Source organism: Saccopteryx bilineata, chromosome 4, assembly GCF_036850765.1.
Source record: "Saccopteryx bilineata isolate mSacBil1 chromosome 4, mSacBil1_pri_phased_curated, whole genome shotgun sequence".
NCBI lineage: Eukaryota > Metazoa > Chordata > Mammalia > Chiroptera > Emballonuridae > Saccopteryx > Saccopteryx bilineata.
The window spans coordinates 231,689,908-231,705,340 of record NC_089493.1 but is presented as its reverse complement, the minus strand read 5'-3'; the positions used below and the strand labels follow the sequence as shown (position 1 = coordinate 231,705,340).

The window sequence follows — 15,433 nt, the reverse complement described above, 5'->3', positions numbered from 1 at the left end:
TCTGGACTTTCTATTCTGTTCCATTGGTCTGAGTGTCTATTTTTCTGCCAATACCATGCTGTTTTGATTGTTGTAACCCTATAATATAGTTTGAAGTCAGGTATTGTAATGCCCCCAGCTTCATTCTTTTTCTTTAGGATTGCTTTGGCTATTCGGGGTTTTTTATAGTTCCATATAAATCTGATGATTTTTTGCTCTATTTCTTTAAAAAATGTCATTGGAATTTTGATGGGAATTGCATTAAATTTGTATATTGCTTTGGGTAATATGGCCATCTTGATTATATTTATTCTTCCTAACCAAGAACAAGGTATATTCTTCCATCTCATTATATCTTTTTCGATTTCCCTTAACAATGGTTTATAGTTCTCATTATATAAGTCCTTTACATTCTTTGTTATGTTTATTCCTAAGTATTTTATTTTTATTGTTGCAATCGTGAAGGGGATTATTCTTTTGAGTTCATTCTCAATTGTTTCATTGTTGGCATATAGAAAGGCTATGGACTTCTGTATGTTAATTTTGTATCCTGTGACCTTACTGTATTGGCTTATTGTTTCTAGTAGTCTTTTTGTGGATTCTTTGGGGTTTTCGATGTATAGGATCATATCATCTGCAAAAAGTGATACCTTTACTTCTTCTTTTCCGATATGGATGCCTTTTATTTCTTTGTCTTGTCTGATTGCTCTGGCTAGAACCTCTAGTACCACATTAAATAAGAGTGGAGAGAGTGGACAACCCTGTCTTGTTCCTGATTTAAGGGGGAAAGCCTTCAGTTTAGTGCCATTTAATATGATGTTAGCTGATGGTTTATCATATATGGCCTTTATCATGTTGAGATATTTTCCTTCTATACCCATTTTGTTGAGAGTCTTAAACATAAAATTGTGTTGTATTTTATTGAAAGCCTTTTCTGCGTCTATTGATAAGATCATGTAGTTTTTGTTCTTTGTTTTGTTGATATGATGTATTACGTTAACTGTTTTACGTATGTTGAACCATCCTTGAGATTCTGGGATGAATCCTACTTGATCATGATGTATTATTTTTTTAATATGTTGTTGTATTCGATTTGCTAGTATTTTGTTTAGTATTTTAGCATCTGTATTCATTAGAGATATTGGTCGGTAGTTTTCTTTTTTTGTGCCATCCTTGCCTGGTTTTGGTATGAGGGTTATGTTGGCCTCATAAAATGTGTTTGGAAGTATTGCTTCTTCTTCAATTTTTTGGAAGACTTTGAGTAGAATAGGAACCAAGTCTTCTTTGAATGTTTGATAAAATTTGCTGGTATAGCCGTCAGGGCCTGGACTTTTATTTTTGGGGAGGTTTTCAATGGTTTTTTCTATTTCTTCTCTACTAATAGGTCTGTTTAGAGCCCAACTTCTAAAGTCATTCTACAGACAAGACACAATAAAAGGATATTTAGGGGAGGAAATGGAACTAATTTGTTATCTATTATTTTGAAAATAATATTGAACTCTACATACCCATTGGAGAATTTGAAGAACTCATAATACATACAATAGATGAAAACCAATGAAACAACTAATTCCAAGAAGAAACAAATATTGTACAACAATACATGTGTGTGTGTATATAAACCACACAAAAATTAGGGAATATTTCAAAATGAATATGAAACAAAAAATAAAAATAAATAAAAAAAGCATTATATATATATATATATATTTTTGTTGTTGTTGTTGTTGTTGTTTTGTTTTGTATTTTTCTGAAGCTGGAAATGGGGAGGCAGTCAGACAGACTCCCGCATGCGCCCGACCAGGATCCACCTGGCATGCCCACCAGGGGGCGATGCTTTGCCCATCCGAGGCGTTGCTCTGTCGTGACCGGAGCCACTCTAGCACCTGGGGCAGAGGCCAAGGAGCCATGCCCAGCGCCCGGGCCATCTTTTGCTCCAATGGAGCCTCAGCTGCGGGAGGGGAAGAGAGAGACAGAGAGGAAGGAGAAGGGTAGGCGTGGAGAAGCAGATGGGCGCTTCTGTGTGCCCTGGCTGGGAATTGAACCCGGGACTCCTGCGCGCCAGGCTGACATTCTACCACTGAGCCAACCGGCCAGGGCCTTGATATTTTTTATTATACAAGAACATCAGAAAAGCAAATGACAAGTCAAAGAAAGTTGTTTGATTACGCAAATGAGATACAAAACCAACTTTTATTTCATTGGTAAAAATGCACTTACAAAAGGCTGAAAATAACTGGAGTATCTGCAGGTTCCCTGATCCCCTTATTTTTGTGAGCAGTGTATATTATATTACTTAGCACAGCACAGCAATAAGCATTATTTACATAGTCACTAATACTGTAAGTACTGATTAATTAACAGTATTATAATATTAGAGGATAGGAAGACAAATTAGAGTTTAAAAAGTTTAATTCTGGCCCTGGCCAGTTGGCTCAGCAGTAGAGCATCAGCCCAGTGTGTGGAAGTCCCGGGTTCAATTCCCAGTCAGGGCACATAGGAGAAGTGATCATCTGCTTCTCCACCCCTACCCTTGCTCTTTCTCTCTCTCTTTCTCTTTCTCCTCCTCCCTCAGCCATGGCTCATTCGAGCAAGTTGGCCCTGGGCACTGAGGATAGCACCATGACTTTGCCTCATGCGTTAAAATAGCTCAGTTGCCAAGCAACAGAGCAACACCCTCAGATGGGCAGAGCATTGCCCCCTAATGGGTTTGCCAGTTGGATCCTGTTTGAGGTGCATGCAAGAGTCTGTCTCTCTGCCTCCTCACCTCTCACTTAAAAAAAAGAAAGAAAAGTTAAATTTTTATCATAATAATGTCAATTATTAATATCTAAAATTGATAAATCATAACAACTGTGTAAGATTAGTATATAAAAATGTGCTAATATTTCAGGACAAACTAGAAAATTGGTAAGGAGATAACTTTAGAAAGGAAAACTGGGGGGTAGGGGTGTGTAGAAATCAAAAAGAGGCAGGGAACTGAAGCTCCTTTTCATATTTTAATAAAATCCGACCTAATATGCATATATTCTCTTAATAATTTTTTTTAATTTAAATAAAATGCCAGAATTTTAAAGTGATAATTATGAACATTATAAATACTATGTAACATGGGAAAATGTCATCTAATGTGTATTAAAGAACCAGGAAATAGGAAAAACAAGATTGTATGTTTATGGCACAATGATTACAACTATGTAAAGATGCCCGAAAACAACTGAAAGAGACCATGAAAAAATGAAAATAGTTGTATTAGGATAATGGGATGATATGTGATTTTAAGAAAATTCTTAACTTCATATTATAATATTAAGCTGACATCACTTTATTTTGAAAAGCTTTCACCATTTACAGAACAAACTTTTAGAGTACTACGTGCTTTGATGAAACCAGCCCTATCTGCCATAGTTTATACTTCAAAGTTATGAAATTCTTTACAGCCCCTAAATTAAGCCTCCCCCTCAAGGCCAGTGCAGGCACATCTATGAAATCATTGTTGTTGCCTTTCCTATCTTCCCCTGTAAATTCCTGCGCCTACCACAGACTTATTCTATTCCTTATGTGCACGATAAGTCTCCTAGGATGTCAATTGTCACCTGTGATTTTTCTCATGGGATTTGCAAATTGTTGTTTTTTAATCTTAAGATTCTCTTTAGTGAGATTTTCTGTGGGAGTGCCCTGTATGTGACCTGGATTGTGAAAGTGTCCCCACTAGTATATTTTTGCATTTGTTTTGTTTGTTTGTTTGTAAACCCACAGGGCTTATCAGGATGATGAGCAGGCATAAGATTTTACAGTTCTGGTTCACGGAGAGCACAGCCCCTTTGCTGCTCTCTCCTTTATGACCAGAGTGCACCTCCAGCCACTCGCCATGCCTAGAGTCTGCAAGCCAGTCCCGGGGATACCTCTGGAAGAGTGCCACTAGCAATAGCTCGTGTGAACCAGATACATTAGCTCTGAAAAGTCAGGGATTGAGGTACCCTTCAAATGTCTTGGACAGAAAGACTTCAAGTTTGATTTAACTATTGATTCCTTTTTTGTTTTTGACAACTTTTGGTTTTAATTGCTTGCTTTAAAGCTCTTATATGTATTTCCAAAATAAAATATTTTATCCAGACTTTTTAATGTTTGGGATGGAAGAGTTACTCAGTCATTTTGCTATGGACTCTATGATTGCCTTAGAGCACTTGTTCTCCCTATTAGTACATTTCTTGAAGAATGGAAACAGGACTTTGTGTTTTTGTGTCACCAGGGTTTAAGCACAGCAACTGGTTTATAATCGGCACTCAGCACACATTTGGTGAAGGAATGCCTGTTCTCTGAGGACTGTGATAAAAGCATTTGATTAACTAGGGTTAATGGCTGGATTAATGAAGTAAGCCTTCCAAACGTATCTGCATTTTAAAGGGGGCTATCTATGTGCTCTGACAGGGAGTTCACTATGGTTTCTTACTGATTTTTTTCTCCCCATAGGATCTCCCACGTTGACATTTCACACACTACATCTAGGAAGTAGGTGAGATGTTTTGAGCAGATAAATTCCTCTCAAATTTCCACATCTACTGGCAACCAACTTTTCTGCTAATGTAGTAGCCTGTTGGCCCAAACCAGTAATATGAGGTCATCTGATTCCTATGGGCTACTCATTTGTGGTTGTAGCATTGGTCAGAATATAGAAGGTAAAAGAAAAAATGTTGTTAGGCTTAACAACATTATAGATTCTAAGAGAGAGGCCACAACCCAGCTGATCAGTTAATAGATGTCGGTATAAACAACCCATCAAACAAGGGTAATCATGCATAGGTAGCAGGAATATGAAACTTATTCTATATACACAGAAATGTCCCCTTATAGTCATTTGCTTTTACACAAGTCTATTGGGCTAAACTAACCATATTGATGCTGGGTAGATTTTTTTCTTGCTGTAAAAGCATTTTTGTAACTATATTTCATTTATTTAATCTAATATGAAAAACCTTGCATTTATGATATCAACTAATATACAGAACTAAATGCCTTCTAGGTAATGTAGTTTATTATGTAAATATTCACAGGTTGATAATTCTCAATATTATAAATATTGTAGCATTCACTGTATTAACAGTAAACTCCTCAAAAGAGCCTCTGGGGAACAAGAAAAAGTAGTAATGGGAATCGTCTACTCTTTTTTTAGTTATGTTATTTACCTAATTAGCGTTCAAAAAACATTTGTTGGCTATGAGGAAGGAAGGAGCTAGTGATAGAAGGCGTGGTTAAAGGGCTAGAATTCTGAGGAAAAGCAAGTTCATACACATTTTGAGATGAAGTGGCCTGTGGCTGAAGAGAAGAGAACTGAGCCTCACAGGATCTGAAGCACTGTGGTCCCCAGACAGCCGGCAGCAGGTCCGGGATTCCACCCAGGTCTCCTTTCTCTCGGGTCCTTACTACACCCTTTATAGCAATGACTTAGATCTTTTTTGAAGAGGGTTTGAAAAATGTAGAGACCATTATAATCAGACATCTCAAAACACATGTTTCTACATGCAGAAATTTTATTGCTGAAAATGTAATTAAAGCATATCTGTCTCTTCAGTGCTCTATGCTCTCGCCCAGCCTGTGTAATAATAGCACATGGTGGCATTTCAGTCACATGATTCTAAGTTGGACATTTACCATTTCTCACAGAGCCTCTGAAATGACTTCATGCTTCCATTGAGTTGTGAGTTGTTCTTTTCTTACATTTTTAAAAGTTGGTTGCAGCTCCTGCAGGTGGAGTGGACTCTGTTCTCTTCCAATAGGAGATGACTGTGTGGCTTGTTCTCTCTTTGTGGCTTTTCCATCTATCCCACTGGAAGGGAGGTAAGGCACATGGACTTCCAAAAATGTTTTAAATGACCAATGAAGAATCAGTTATACAAAATTGTGGGGGGTTATAGCATTCGGACACTCAGGTCTCATTTTATTGTCATTAATTTTGAGCCAAGAATTCTAAAACAAATTAAGCATTTCCATGTGTAGTGGCAGAGATGGTCTTTAATTATTTGGCTTCCAATTTCTTCACATCAGCAATTATGCTTTTGACAATATAGAGCCTATGTTCTTTCATTCTCTGCCTCATCTCTCCCTCACCTTCTCTCTTTTCTCCTTTCCCTTCCATTCATCTTTCCGTCCACCTACCTTTCTCACTGCTGTTCAGTACTGACTAGCTTGAGAAAAATCTATCGTTTTTAAAAGCAGCAAAAACACTTTCAGAAGGCAAACTGGTTATTTAAAAATAAACAAACCATTCTTCCATATATCAAGCACTCCTGAAGCACCTTACACAGAATGATAAAGAAATAGCCTACTTTCGCCTGACCTGTGGTGACGCAGTGGATAAAACATCGACCTGTAATGCTGAGGTCACTGGTTTGAAACCCCAGGTTTGACTGGTCAAGGCATCTATGGGAGTTGATGCTTCCTGTTCCTCCCCTCTTTCCTCTCTCTCTCTCCTCTCTCTTTCTAATAAAAAATGAATCAATAAATAAAGATCTTTTAATTTTTTTTTTTTTACAGAGACAGAGAGAGAGGGATTGACAGACAGGAGCGGAGAGAGATGAGAAGCATCAATTATCAGTTTTTTGCTGCGACACTTTAGTTGTTCATTGATTGCTTTCTCATATGTGCCTTGACCATGCACCTTCAGCAGACCGAGTAACCCCTTGCTTGAGCCAGCGACCTTGGGTCCAAGATGGTGAGCTTTGCTCAAACCAGATGAGCCCATGCTCAAGCTGGCGACATTGGGGTCTCGAACCTGGGTCCTCTGCATCCCAGTCTGACGCTCCATCCACTGCGCCACTACCTGGTCAGGCCTAAGATCTTCTTAAGAAAACAAAAACAGTGTATTTCATCATGGAGCTACATCCTTATAGGTGCTTTAAAATGGGTGTCTAAACCGTACATCCATTATCACACAACTGTGCCATTCACACCACACACAATATGACATGTACGAGTTGGGAGGGTAGGCCTGATTTTATTTTGTCAAATACTGTGGTTTTTTTTAACCCTGCTTTGTAACATTGTCTTACTTTAAAAGATTCTTTAAAAGGAAAAGATGCCAAAATAACCTTGATTTTTTTTTGGTTTGTCAGATTGTTACTAGGCAGTCTGTTCCCGTGGCAACAAGAGCGACCATTATAGAGTACTGGGAGCTGTCTACAACATCCTTGACTGCAAAAATGTTGAAATACCATTGAAAACAGAGGCCTGGTCGACATTTGAACTGCATGCAATTCTATTACAACAGATTTACACAAAATGCTTCAAACTTGTTTTTCCCTTAAGAGTTTCCAAATTATCATTTCATTTTATCCTAACATTTTACTGTAGGCAGGACTGGCATTAACTTTATTTGAAAATTATAACTGTGATGAGAAGACAGGGCTTCTCCTTTTCCTCTTCCTGCTTTTTCTTTTTGTTATAGTAACAAAAGACATAATGCCCAGTTTGAAAATAAAAATCATTTCTCAAAAAAAATTAACCCCAAATATAAAACGGAAATATATATTGTCTTCAGCACAACTAGAAGGCACGTGTAACCCAGCCACAATATATGAGACAGAGCTGACAAATGAGGAAAGGTCAGATAGGAAACTGCCTGAAGAGAATATTCCCGGCTTCTGATCTGCCGTTAGAACAACAGACTCCAAAGAACACCTGAGGGGCAAAGCCAACTGTTTGAGACTTTGGAAATGGGGTGATGCCAGCAGCCGGGGGCTTTCTGGATGCTGCCTGCTACTAAAGAGTAGCAGGAGAGGCAGAGCCAACGCAGGCAGACATGTCCCATTTACAAGAAACAGTCTGGAGATGAGACAGAGGGGAGAAAAGAGACTCTAAAGGAAAGAATGAAAGGCTGAAACAGCTCTCAGACCCACGATCCCATCACAGGCAGCTGCACCATCACCAAGGAAGAGTGTCAGCCCAAAGTGCTCCCCCACCCAGCATATACAGTTACATCTGCTATGTAAGCCAGAAGGAAGGTGGCTTCGTTTCCAGATGAGTAATAATTGAGAAAGAAACTGCATAGCACTTATACAAAAACACTCCAAGAAAAGGAGGAAAGAAACAGGAAAAACAATGGTAGTTAGAACTGTTGAGGAGAATAAAAAATGAATTCAGAGCACCTGAAATATGTAACCAAATATACTGTGATAACTCAAAGAACTTAGGAAACAAGCATTTCATACAGAGATAGAACTAGGTGATCGGAACCAACATGGCACAACAACCAAAGGAAATGCAGTATGAACTACCAGAGTTGAGGAAAGGGAAAAGAAAATATAAAGCCATTCCTCCAAAAAATGCCTTATCAGAAGGAAGATGATAAACTAAAACTAAGAGAAAGCAAAGAGGAGATAAAGTGAAGTGACTTTTCATTTTGACTAACCAGGGGTTCAATATATAGCATGTAAATTGATAAGCATGTAATAAAGCATAAACATTTATACGCACAAAGTTAAACGCAGAGTCAAGGAAATAATGCAATCCACTAAAACTGCAGTAGAGGAGAGGCAGAAGGAAGTACAGTGATGCCTTGGTTTTCGTCGATAGTAAATAATCGGCAACATCCGGAACCACGGAAAACCGAGGCAATTATTTCCATACGAATCACTGTAAATCCAATTACTGTACGCAGTAATCACTTATACGTAATTGTAGTATTAGCACTTGCAATCAATAAAAAAAAACACTAGAAAGCAATGGAATTCTTTGGCTAGACGTACGGGGTGATGCTCACACAATGAGAAACAATGCCACGCTGACCAGAATGCGTGGGTCATTTTTGTTTTAAAAAAATTAGCAGTGAGATCACGTGGGCATGCCGATGAAAACTGACACAAATTTTTTTCAGAAAAAATGGATGAAAACCGAAACTGATGATAACTGAAGTAAACGAAAACCGAGGTATTACTATATAAGAATACTAATTGGACCTTGTTTAATTAGCAAGGAGTCAATAGCATCTCCAAAAAAATTAAATATGTAATTCAAAATTATAGTTAAGAAAACCACTAGTGTAAAACTATAGTAAACACAGATAATATAATAAAAGCATAGTGTGTACAGCATACATTGTTGATTACTTATCTGTTATCCATCCTGCCCCTTCCTTCCTATCAGAACCCTAATTTTGGTCACATACCCATCCTTTCTTCAGTCTTGTGCGTTAGGACAGTGGTTCTTAACTGGGGATGATTCCGCTCTCCAGGAGACATGTGATAATGTCCAGAGATATATTTGACGCTCATAATTTAGGGGGATGCTACTGGCATTTCGGGTAGAGGCCAGGATGAGAGGACTGGCCCCAGGCCAAAATTCTACGTGTGATCTTCAGGCCTCACGACAGGCGAGTACAAAGGCTTTGCCTGGCAGACTTCTAAGGGAGTTGCAGTGATGGAGTCAGGCCCCCCTGAGCCAGTCTGCTCACACGCATACCTGCCTTCCTAGCCCCGGCCCCTTCAGAGACCTCCTCATCAGGGGACCTTGGCTGAAACACTTTTTAAACGGCTTCACGGAGACCTCTTTTTTGGAGGAAGACCTTGACTAAGACACTATTCTCCACTCTGTTTTCAGAGGCCTTCTCCTTCTCCCTGCCCCCAATTTCCTGGATTCGTAAACCGGCAGGAAGCTTTTGTCCAGTGCTCATCCGCAGTGACGGCTTCCTCCACCTGCACTGCACATCATTGGATGGACGTTGCTCAGTGCCCCTCCATGCGAAAAACTGCCACAGTAAGGGGCCCTCACTACTTCTCTCTCTGGCCTCTTGCTTATATATCACAGTAAGTGAATAAAGACTTGTTGCTTCCACTTTGGTCACTGTCTTAATTGACGACCTGAATCTTTGCAGCTTGGCGTAGGGACACTGCTAACATCCCAGTGTGTAGAATAGCCTCCAACAATGGAGAATTTTCTGGCCCCAAACACCAACAGTGCTGAAGCTTTTGGGGAACCTGAGCCCAGCTCCAGTTCCAGGGGCAAGAAGTTCATGGAATTCTCCTGGAGAATGTTACTCCTCCGGAAGTGGACAGATCACACAGATCAGCCCAATCACATTGCAGTAAGATTTACTATTCCATGGTTGAAGGAGAACTTCCCTTAATTTTGCAGTGTTGGACATGAACAAAGAAACATTATAGCTCTGCCACTGGCAGCGATCTTGTAAACATGAGGGAAAACAACTGTGGGTAGAGCACATGCCACGCTGGAGGGGAGAGAACCTGGCTCCTTGACACCGACTGACGGAACTGGGGCAGAGGCCCGTCTCACCTCTGGACCTTCAGAAATGTGTACCAGTAAATTTCCCTATGGTTTTAAGCCAGGTTTAATTGGAATTTTTCTTACTTGCAATGAAAAGTATTCTTTTACAAAGAGGTTTAAAAAAACTAAAAAAGAAATACAAACAGAAAGCATAACCTAACAGCAAAGACACATTACATACAAACAACACTAATGTATACAATAGAGGGATCCAAAAACTGAATCCCATTATATACTTTATACTGTAACTCACTATATACTATATTAAAATAAAGTGACACAAATACTATAAAAAATAAAAAGATGGGTAAAGATGTATCAGGCAATGCAAGCAAAAAAACATAGGTCATTACCTTAATGTCTGATATTTTAAATTATAGGGAAAATGCATCCAAGAGACAAAATAAAAGATACTGTTATAATGATAAAGGTAAAACCCACAATGGAAATCTAACAGTTGTGAATTCATATGCAACAGAAAACAGCCATACACTATATAGAAAAAAGGTAAAAACGCAGTAAAAGAAATTGACAGAAATCCCTAAGTGGAAAGTTTAATTTACCTCTTTCAGTTAAGGAAAAGGTTATTTAAAAAAATCAAAATACTATATTTAATTGAAATATAATTTATACAGTTTAAAATAATAGGTGTCATACAGTCCTTCATTTTCTAAAAATAGATACTAGCTTTTCCCCCAAAATCAGATCCATATTAAGAAAACTTGACCTGGCAGACAGATGCTTGGCACCTGTGATTCTGTACAAAGGGAGAGCTATTTCTACTGGAAATAGGACTCCTTATCACAAGTGACCCTTGCAGGAGTGTGAAGAATTGTTCCCTGGGCAGGAATGTTACTGTTCTGTGATGGCGCCCGGTACAGGGAAAGACAATTAGAGAGGGACTCGAGAGGGAACTGCTGGGCCGTCCCAGAGGCAATCCCAACCGGATTCAGAAGAACACAGACAATCTACACTGTCTAGATAAGGCAGGATAAGATGATGTAAAATTCACTGTATGTAAGCAAACTTTGATAAGCACACAAGGGAAGACCAAGAACTTCCTACCAAAGTATAAACACAGGACAAAAATAAAAAATCTTAGTTCAAAATGGCATAAAACTAGATTATGTTGGACACATAGATCAGGGTTAGCTGAATTTGGAGGGAATTCTAGGTGACTTTTCCCTTAAGAATTTTAATTAGATATTTCTTGAAAAAGAACTCAACTTTTATAATTGCCATCTATTGCCCTTTTGTTCTATGTATATACTCAACACACAGTCTCTGTCTCTTCACTGTCGCCTTTCTGCCTTCATTTACTGCTGAAAGGAAACATGAGGAAAAGTGTTCAGCATAATTTTCTCCTTGACCTGATCGGTATAAAACCCCAAAACATTTGACAGGACTTGAGAACGGACTATGAGAATTCATTAGCCTGACCAGGTGGTGGCGCAGTGGATAGAGCAATTGACTGGGATGCAGAGGACTGAGGTTCAAAACCCCGAGGTTGCTGGCTTGAGTGCGGGCTCACCAGCTTGAGCACAGGATCACTGGCTTGAGCATGGGGTCATAAACAACCCCAGGTTGCTGGCTTGAGCCCAAGGTCCCTGGCTTGAGTAAGGGGTCACTCACTCTGCTGTAGCCCCGCCCTGAAGGAACATATGAGAAAGCAATCAATGAACAATGGTTTCATAACAAAGAACTGATGCTTCTCATCTCTCTCCCTTCCTATCTGTCCCTCTCTCAGTCTCTGTCACATAGAAAATACTCATTAGATCCAGAGCAGCAGAATCTGCTGGTGGTAAGCTTTAGAGGCCAAATTAGAACTAAGTTCAGGTACAGGATTTTTAAAGGTGAAAAGATTGAATAATGTACTATGAAGACTAACATCCCAGGATAACCAGTTTCTTGAGCTGGGCTCTCACATCTCTTTGCTGCTTGGAGAACTGATTAGGCTGCTAACAGAAATATCTTCTAGGATTTAAAACAAAAAAAATAAACAAACAAACACCACAATTTCCAGGATAGAATCATGTGAGAAACAGATGCTTCAATAAAACTTCCATTAGCCCTGGCCGGTTGGCTCAGCGGTAGAGCGTCGGCCTAGCGTGCGGAGGACCCGGGTTCGATTCCCGGCCAGGGCACATAGGAGAAGCGCCCATTTGCTTCTCCACCCCTCCGCCGCGCCTTCCTCTCTGTCTCTCTCTTCCCCTCCCGCAGCCGAGGCTCCATTGGAGCAAAGATGGCCCGGGCGCTGGGGATGGCTCTGTGGCCTCTGCCCCAGGCGCTAGAGTGGCTCTGGTCGCAACATGGCGACACCCAGGAGGGTCGCAACATGGCGACGCCCAGGATGGGCAGAGCATCGCCCCCTGGTGGACAGAGCGTCGCCCCTGGTGGGCGTGCCAGGTGGATCCCCGTCGGGCGCATGCGGGAGTCTGTCTGACTGTCTCTCCCTGTTTCCAGCTTCAGAAAAATGCAAAAAATAAATAAATAAATAAAAAATAAAACTTCCATTAAATAGTGATAACTAATTTTTTTTAAGAGAGATAGACAGGAAGGGAGATACTGAGGAGAGATGAGAAGCATCAACTTGTAGTTGCTTCACCTTAGCTGATTGCTTCTTGTGTTGCCTTGACAGGGTGGGGGGCTCAGGCCAGTGACCATGGGATCATGTTGACGACCCCACACTCAAGCTTCTGAGCCCGTTCTCAAGCCAGCGAACTCTGGGTTTCAAACCTGGGACTTCAATGTCCCAGGTCAATGCTTTAACCACTGCACAACACCGATCAGGCAATAACTATAATTTCTTGTTCTGATATAGAAGACTTTTTGTTTTGGAAAATGATTCTAAGATTTTTACAAATAAGACTGCCCAGTCCTCAAAGCAATGTTACTGACTTTAGTAACTACAGTGAAATCATAGCTCTTATACAACAATGGAAAAAGTGAGTTGTACTGAAGTTTCTAGATAATTTCTAGCAAGTTAAATGGTGATGTATATAGATAGTAATAAATTTTATTTAATAAAAAAGATAAGCATTGTTTAATAGATAAAGAATATTCAGAAATAAATAATACTACATTTAAATCACTTTCTGATTCTGGAAATAAAAAATTTTAATTCAGTTCCACCTACAAAATAAAAGTAGTTTCCTTACTCCCACTATGAACACATTAACTGTACTTTCACATACAAAAAGCTTAGGTACATTCAACTGTTTACAAGACATGTCCCTATGTAATACATTTACATTTATGTGAAGTATATGAACTTACATAATTGTATATATTTCTGACTTTCACATCTGGTACCTTTTAAGATGAACATGTAATGATTATTTTCTAAAAGTCAGTTCATATATGATGATTTAAGGTTAGAAGTGAATTTTAATAGCTGTATTCACATGAAGATTCAATAATTTTTTTAAACTATAAGCTCAAAGCTAAAACTTTAGCAATTTAAGTTATCTGACTGGCAATACATGGAATTCTTATCAGGTTGTACTGTTTGGTTTACAGTTTAAGTCATTTCAAGTGGCATATAATTAATCATTTCTTCAGAGAAAAAAGCACCAAGGATATTATTTTTTCACATCATAGATAAAATCACAAGAGTGATCTCAATTTCCCTTTGAAATCTAATCATTTGAAAGAGGCATTTATTTCAAACACTCACTTAAGCTTTCTTGGTGAGGACAACTAATACACTAGAGAAGGATGGAGTAAAAACAGTTCTACACATAGTATCTACCACTACAGAATTCAGATATTATTCTCACATTGATGATTTCTATTTTTGAATTGAGTTCCTTAGATTTAAAAAGAACTCTGAAAAGAAGTGTTACATTTATAATCTTGACAACTATCTCTCTTAAAAAGAGACTCTAAGGATGTCTTTCTTGCCAACATATGAAGCAACATTTTCCTGATGAACAAAAGCACCTTAAAGTAAGGACAAGATAAAGAAAATATTCTCTACAAATATACAAATTTATGTGCATAAAGGTGTAAATATCCCAGCTGTATTATGTAATATTTTAAATAACACACAATAAAAAAATTTGAAGCGCAGATTGAAAAAAAAACCCATATCTTTTCATTCCAGTTATTAGATACTGTAGCAAATATATGTAACAATTTGGGGAGAAGTTTCTAATCTAAATGGTCAATGATATCTCTTTGTGAATGAACTTTTTAAAGTCTCAAATATGTAATCCTGACCATCAAATTTCAACCCAAGCTACAGATTTTCACAGTCAAGATGCAATCCCATCATAATGACAGTGTGTACAGAGGCCACATCGCAGATTCATCACCAAGCAGCACTACTATTGGTGTGACAATGGCACAGGCCAGCTGGGTGTTCCTGTTCCTTTTCTTTACCACGGGCACATGGTAAACATCAAATTAAGAATGACAGACCTGTATCACCATAAGTTTTGCTACTAATAAAATGCTAATAAACATTGTTTTAAACATTTTCAGATCATGGCAAAGGTTTCTTACCTGAATGTACACAAAGAATCTTTACATTTAACCTATTTTTAAATGATAACAGAGATTTTTAAATGAATAAATTACATACTTTGACAATTTTTAGCTAAGTCTTTTTCGTATGTTTTTCTTTTCTTTTTTTAAGACTTTAATCATTTTAGAGAGAGACTTTAATCATTTAGAGAGAGCAGGAAGCATCAACTCCCAAATGTGCCTTGACCAAGCAAGTCCAGGGTTTCGAACCAGCGTCCTCAGCGTTCCGGGTTGATGCTTTGTCCACTGCACACTATAGGTCAGGATATGTATCCTTTTCTAATGAACATGTGATTTTTGTATAAAGAGTTCCTTCCAGCTCCTACTAAGAGATTTCATTTCTTCTTCCCAGTGGTTTTTTTGTGTTCATGAATTTCTGGTTTGCTAGTTATATTCTTTTTCCGGGATGAGGTATTAGGAACAACTGCACTAGAGGGTCCGCTGGTAGCTAATAAACAAAAAAAGAAAAACTATTGCTTAGATGCTCACAAGCAATCCAAGTTTAAATAATACTGCTGAGTGATAAAATAATATACTTTGTTATAATTATAATGTAAATGAAACATTGTAAACGTTCAGTAGAGCATTTTTAACCTTTTACTTTTTAGAATTCCACACCAATACAGAAAAGTCATGTCAATGGGCTGCA

General features: G+C 38.6%; 1 protein-coding gene across 18 annotated transcripts in view; it reads right to left on the bottom strand.

Moving 5' to 3' along the window:
- Positions 1-13,257: 13,257 nt before the first annotated feature.
- PPIP5K2 (diphosphoinositol pentakisphosphate kinase 2) overlaps positions 13,258-15,433 on the bottom strand; it is a 71,643-nt gene continuing 69,467 nt past the window's right edge. For all 18 annotated transcript variants that reach the window (XM_066273928.1, XM_066273926.1, XM_066273931.1 and 15 more), the window contains one exon: positions 13,258-15,232. In XM_066273928.1, coding sequence (XP_066130025.1) covers positions 15,120-15,232 — 113 coding nt within the window. In that variant the 3' untranslated portion in view covers positions 13,258-15,119. The remainder of the gene's footprint in view (positions 15,233-15,433) is intronic.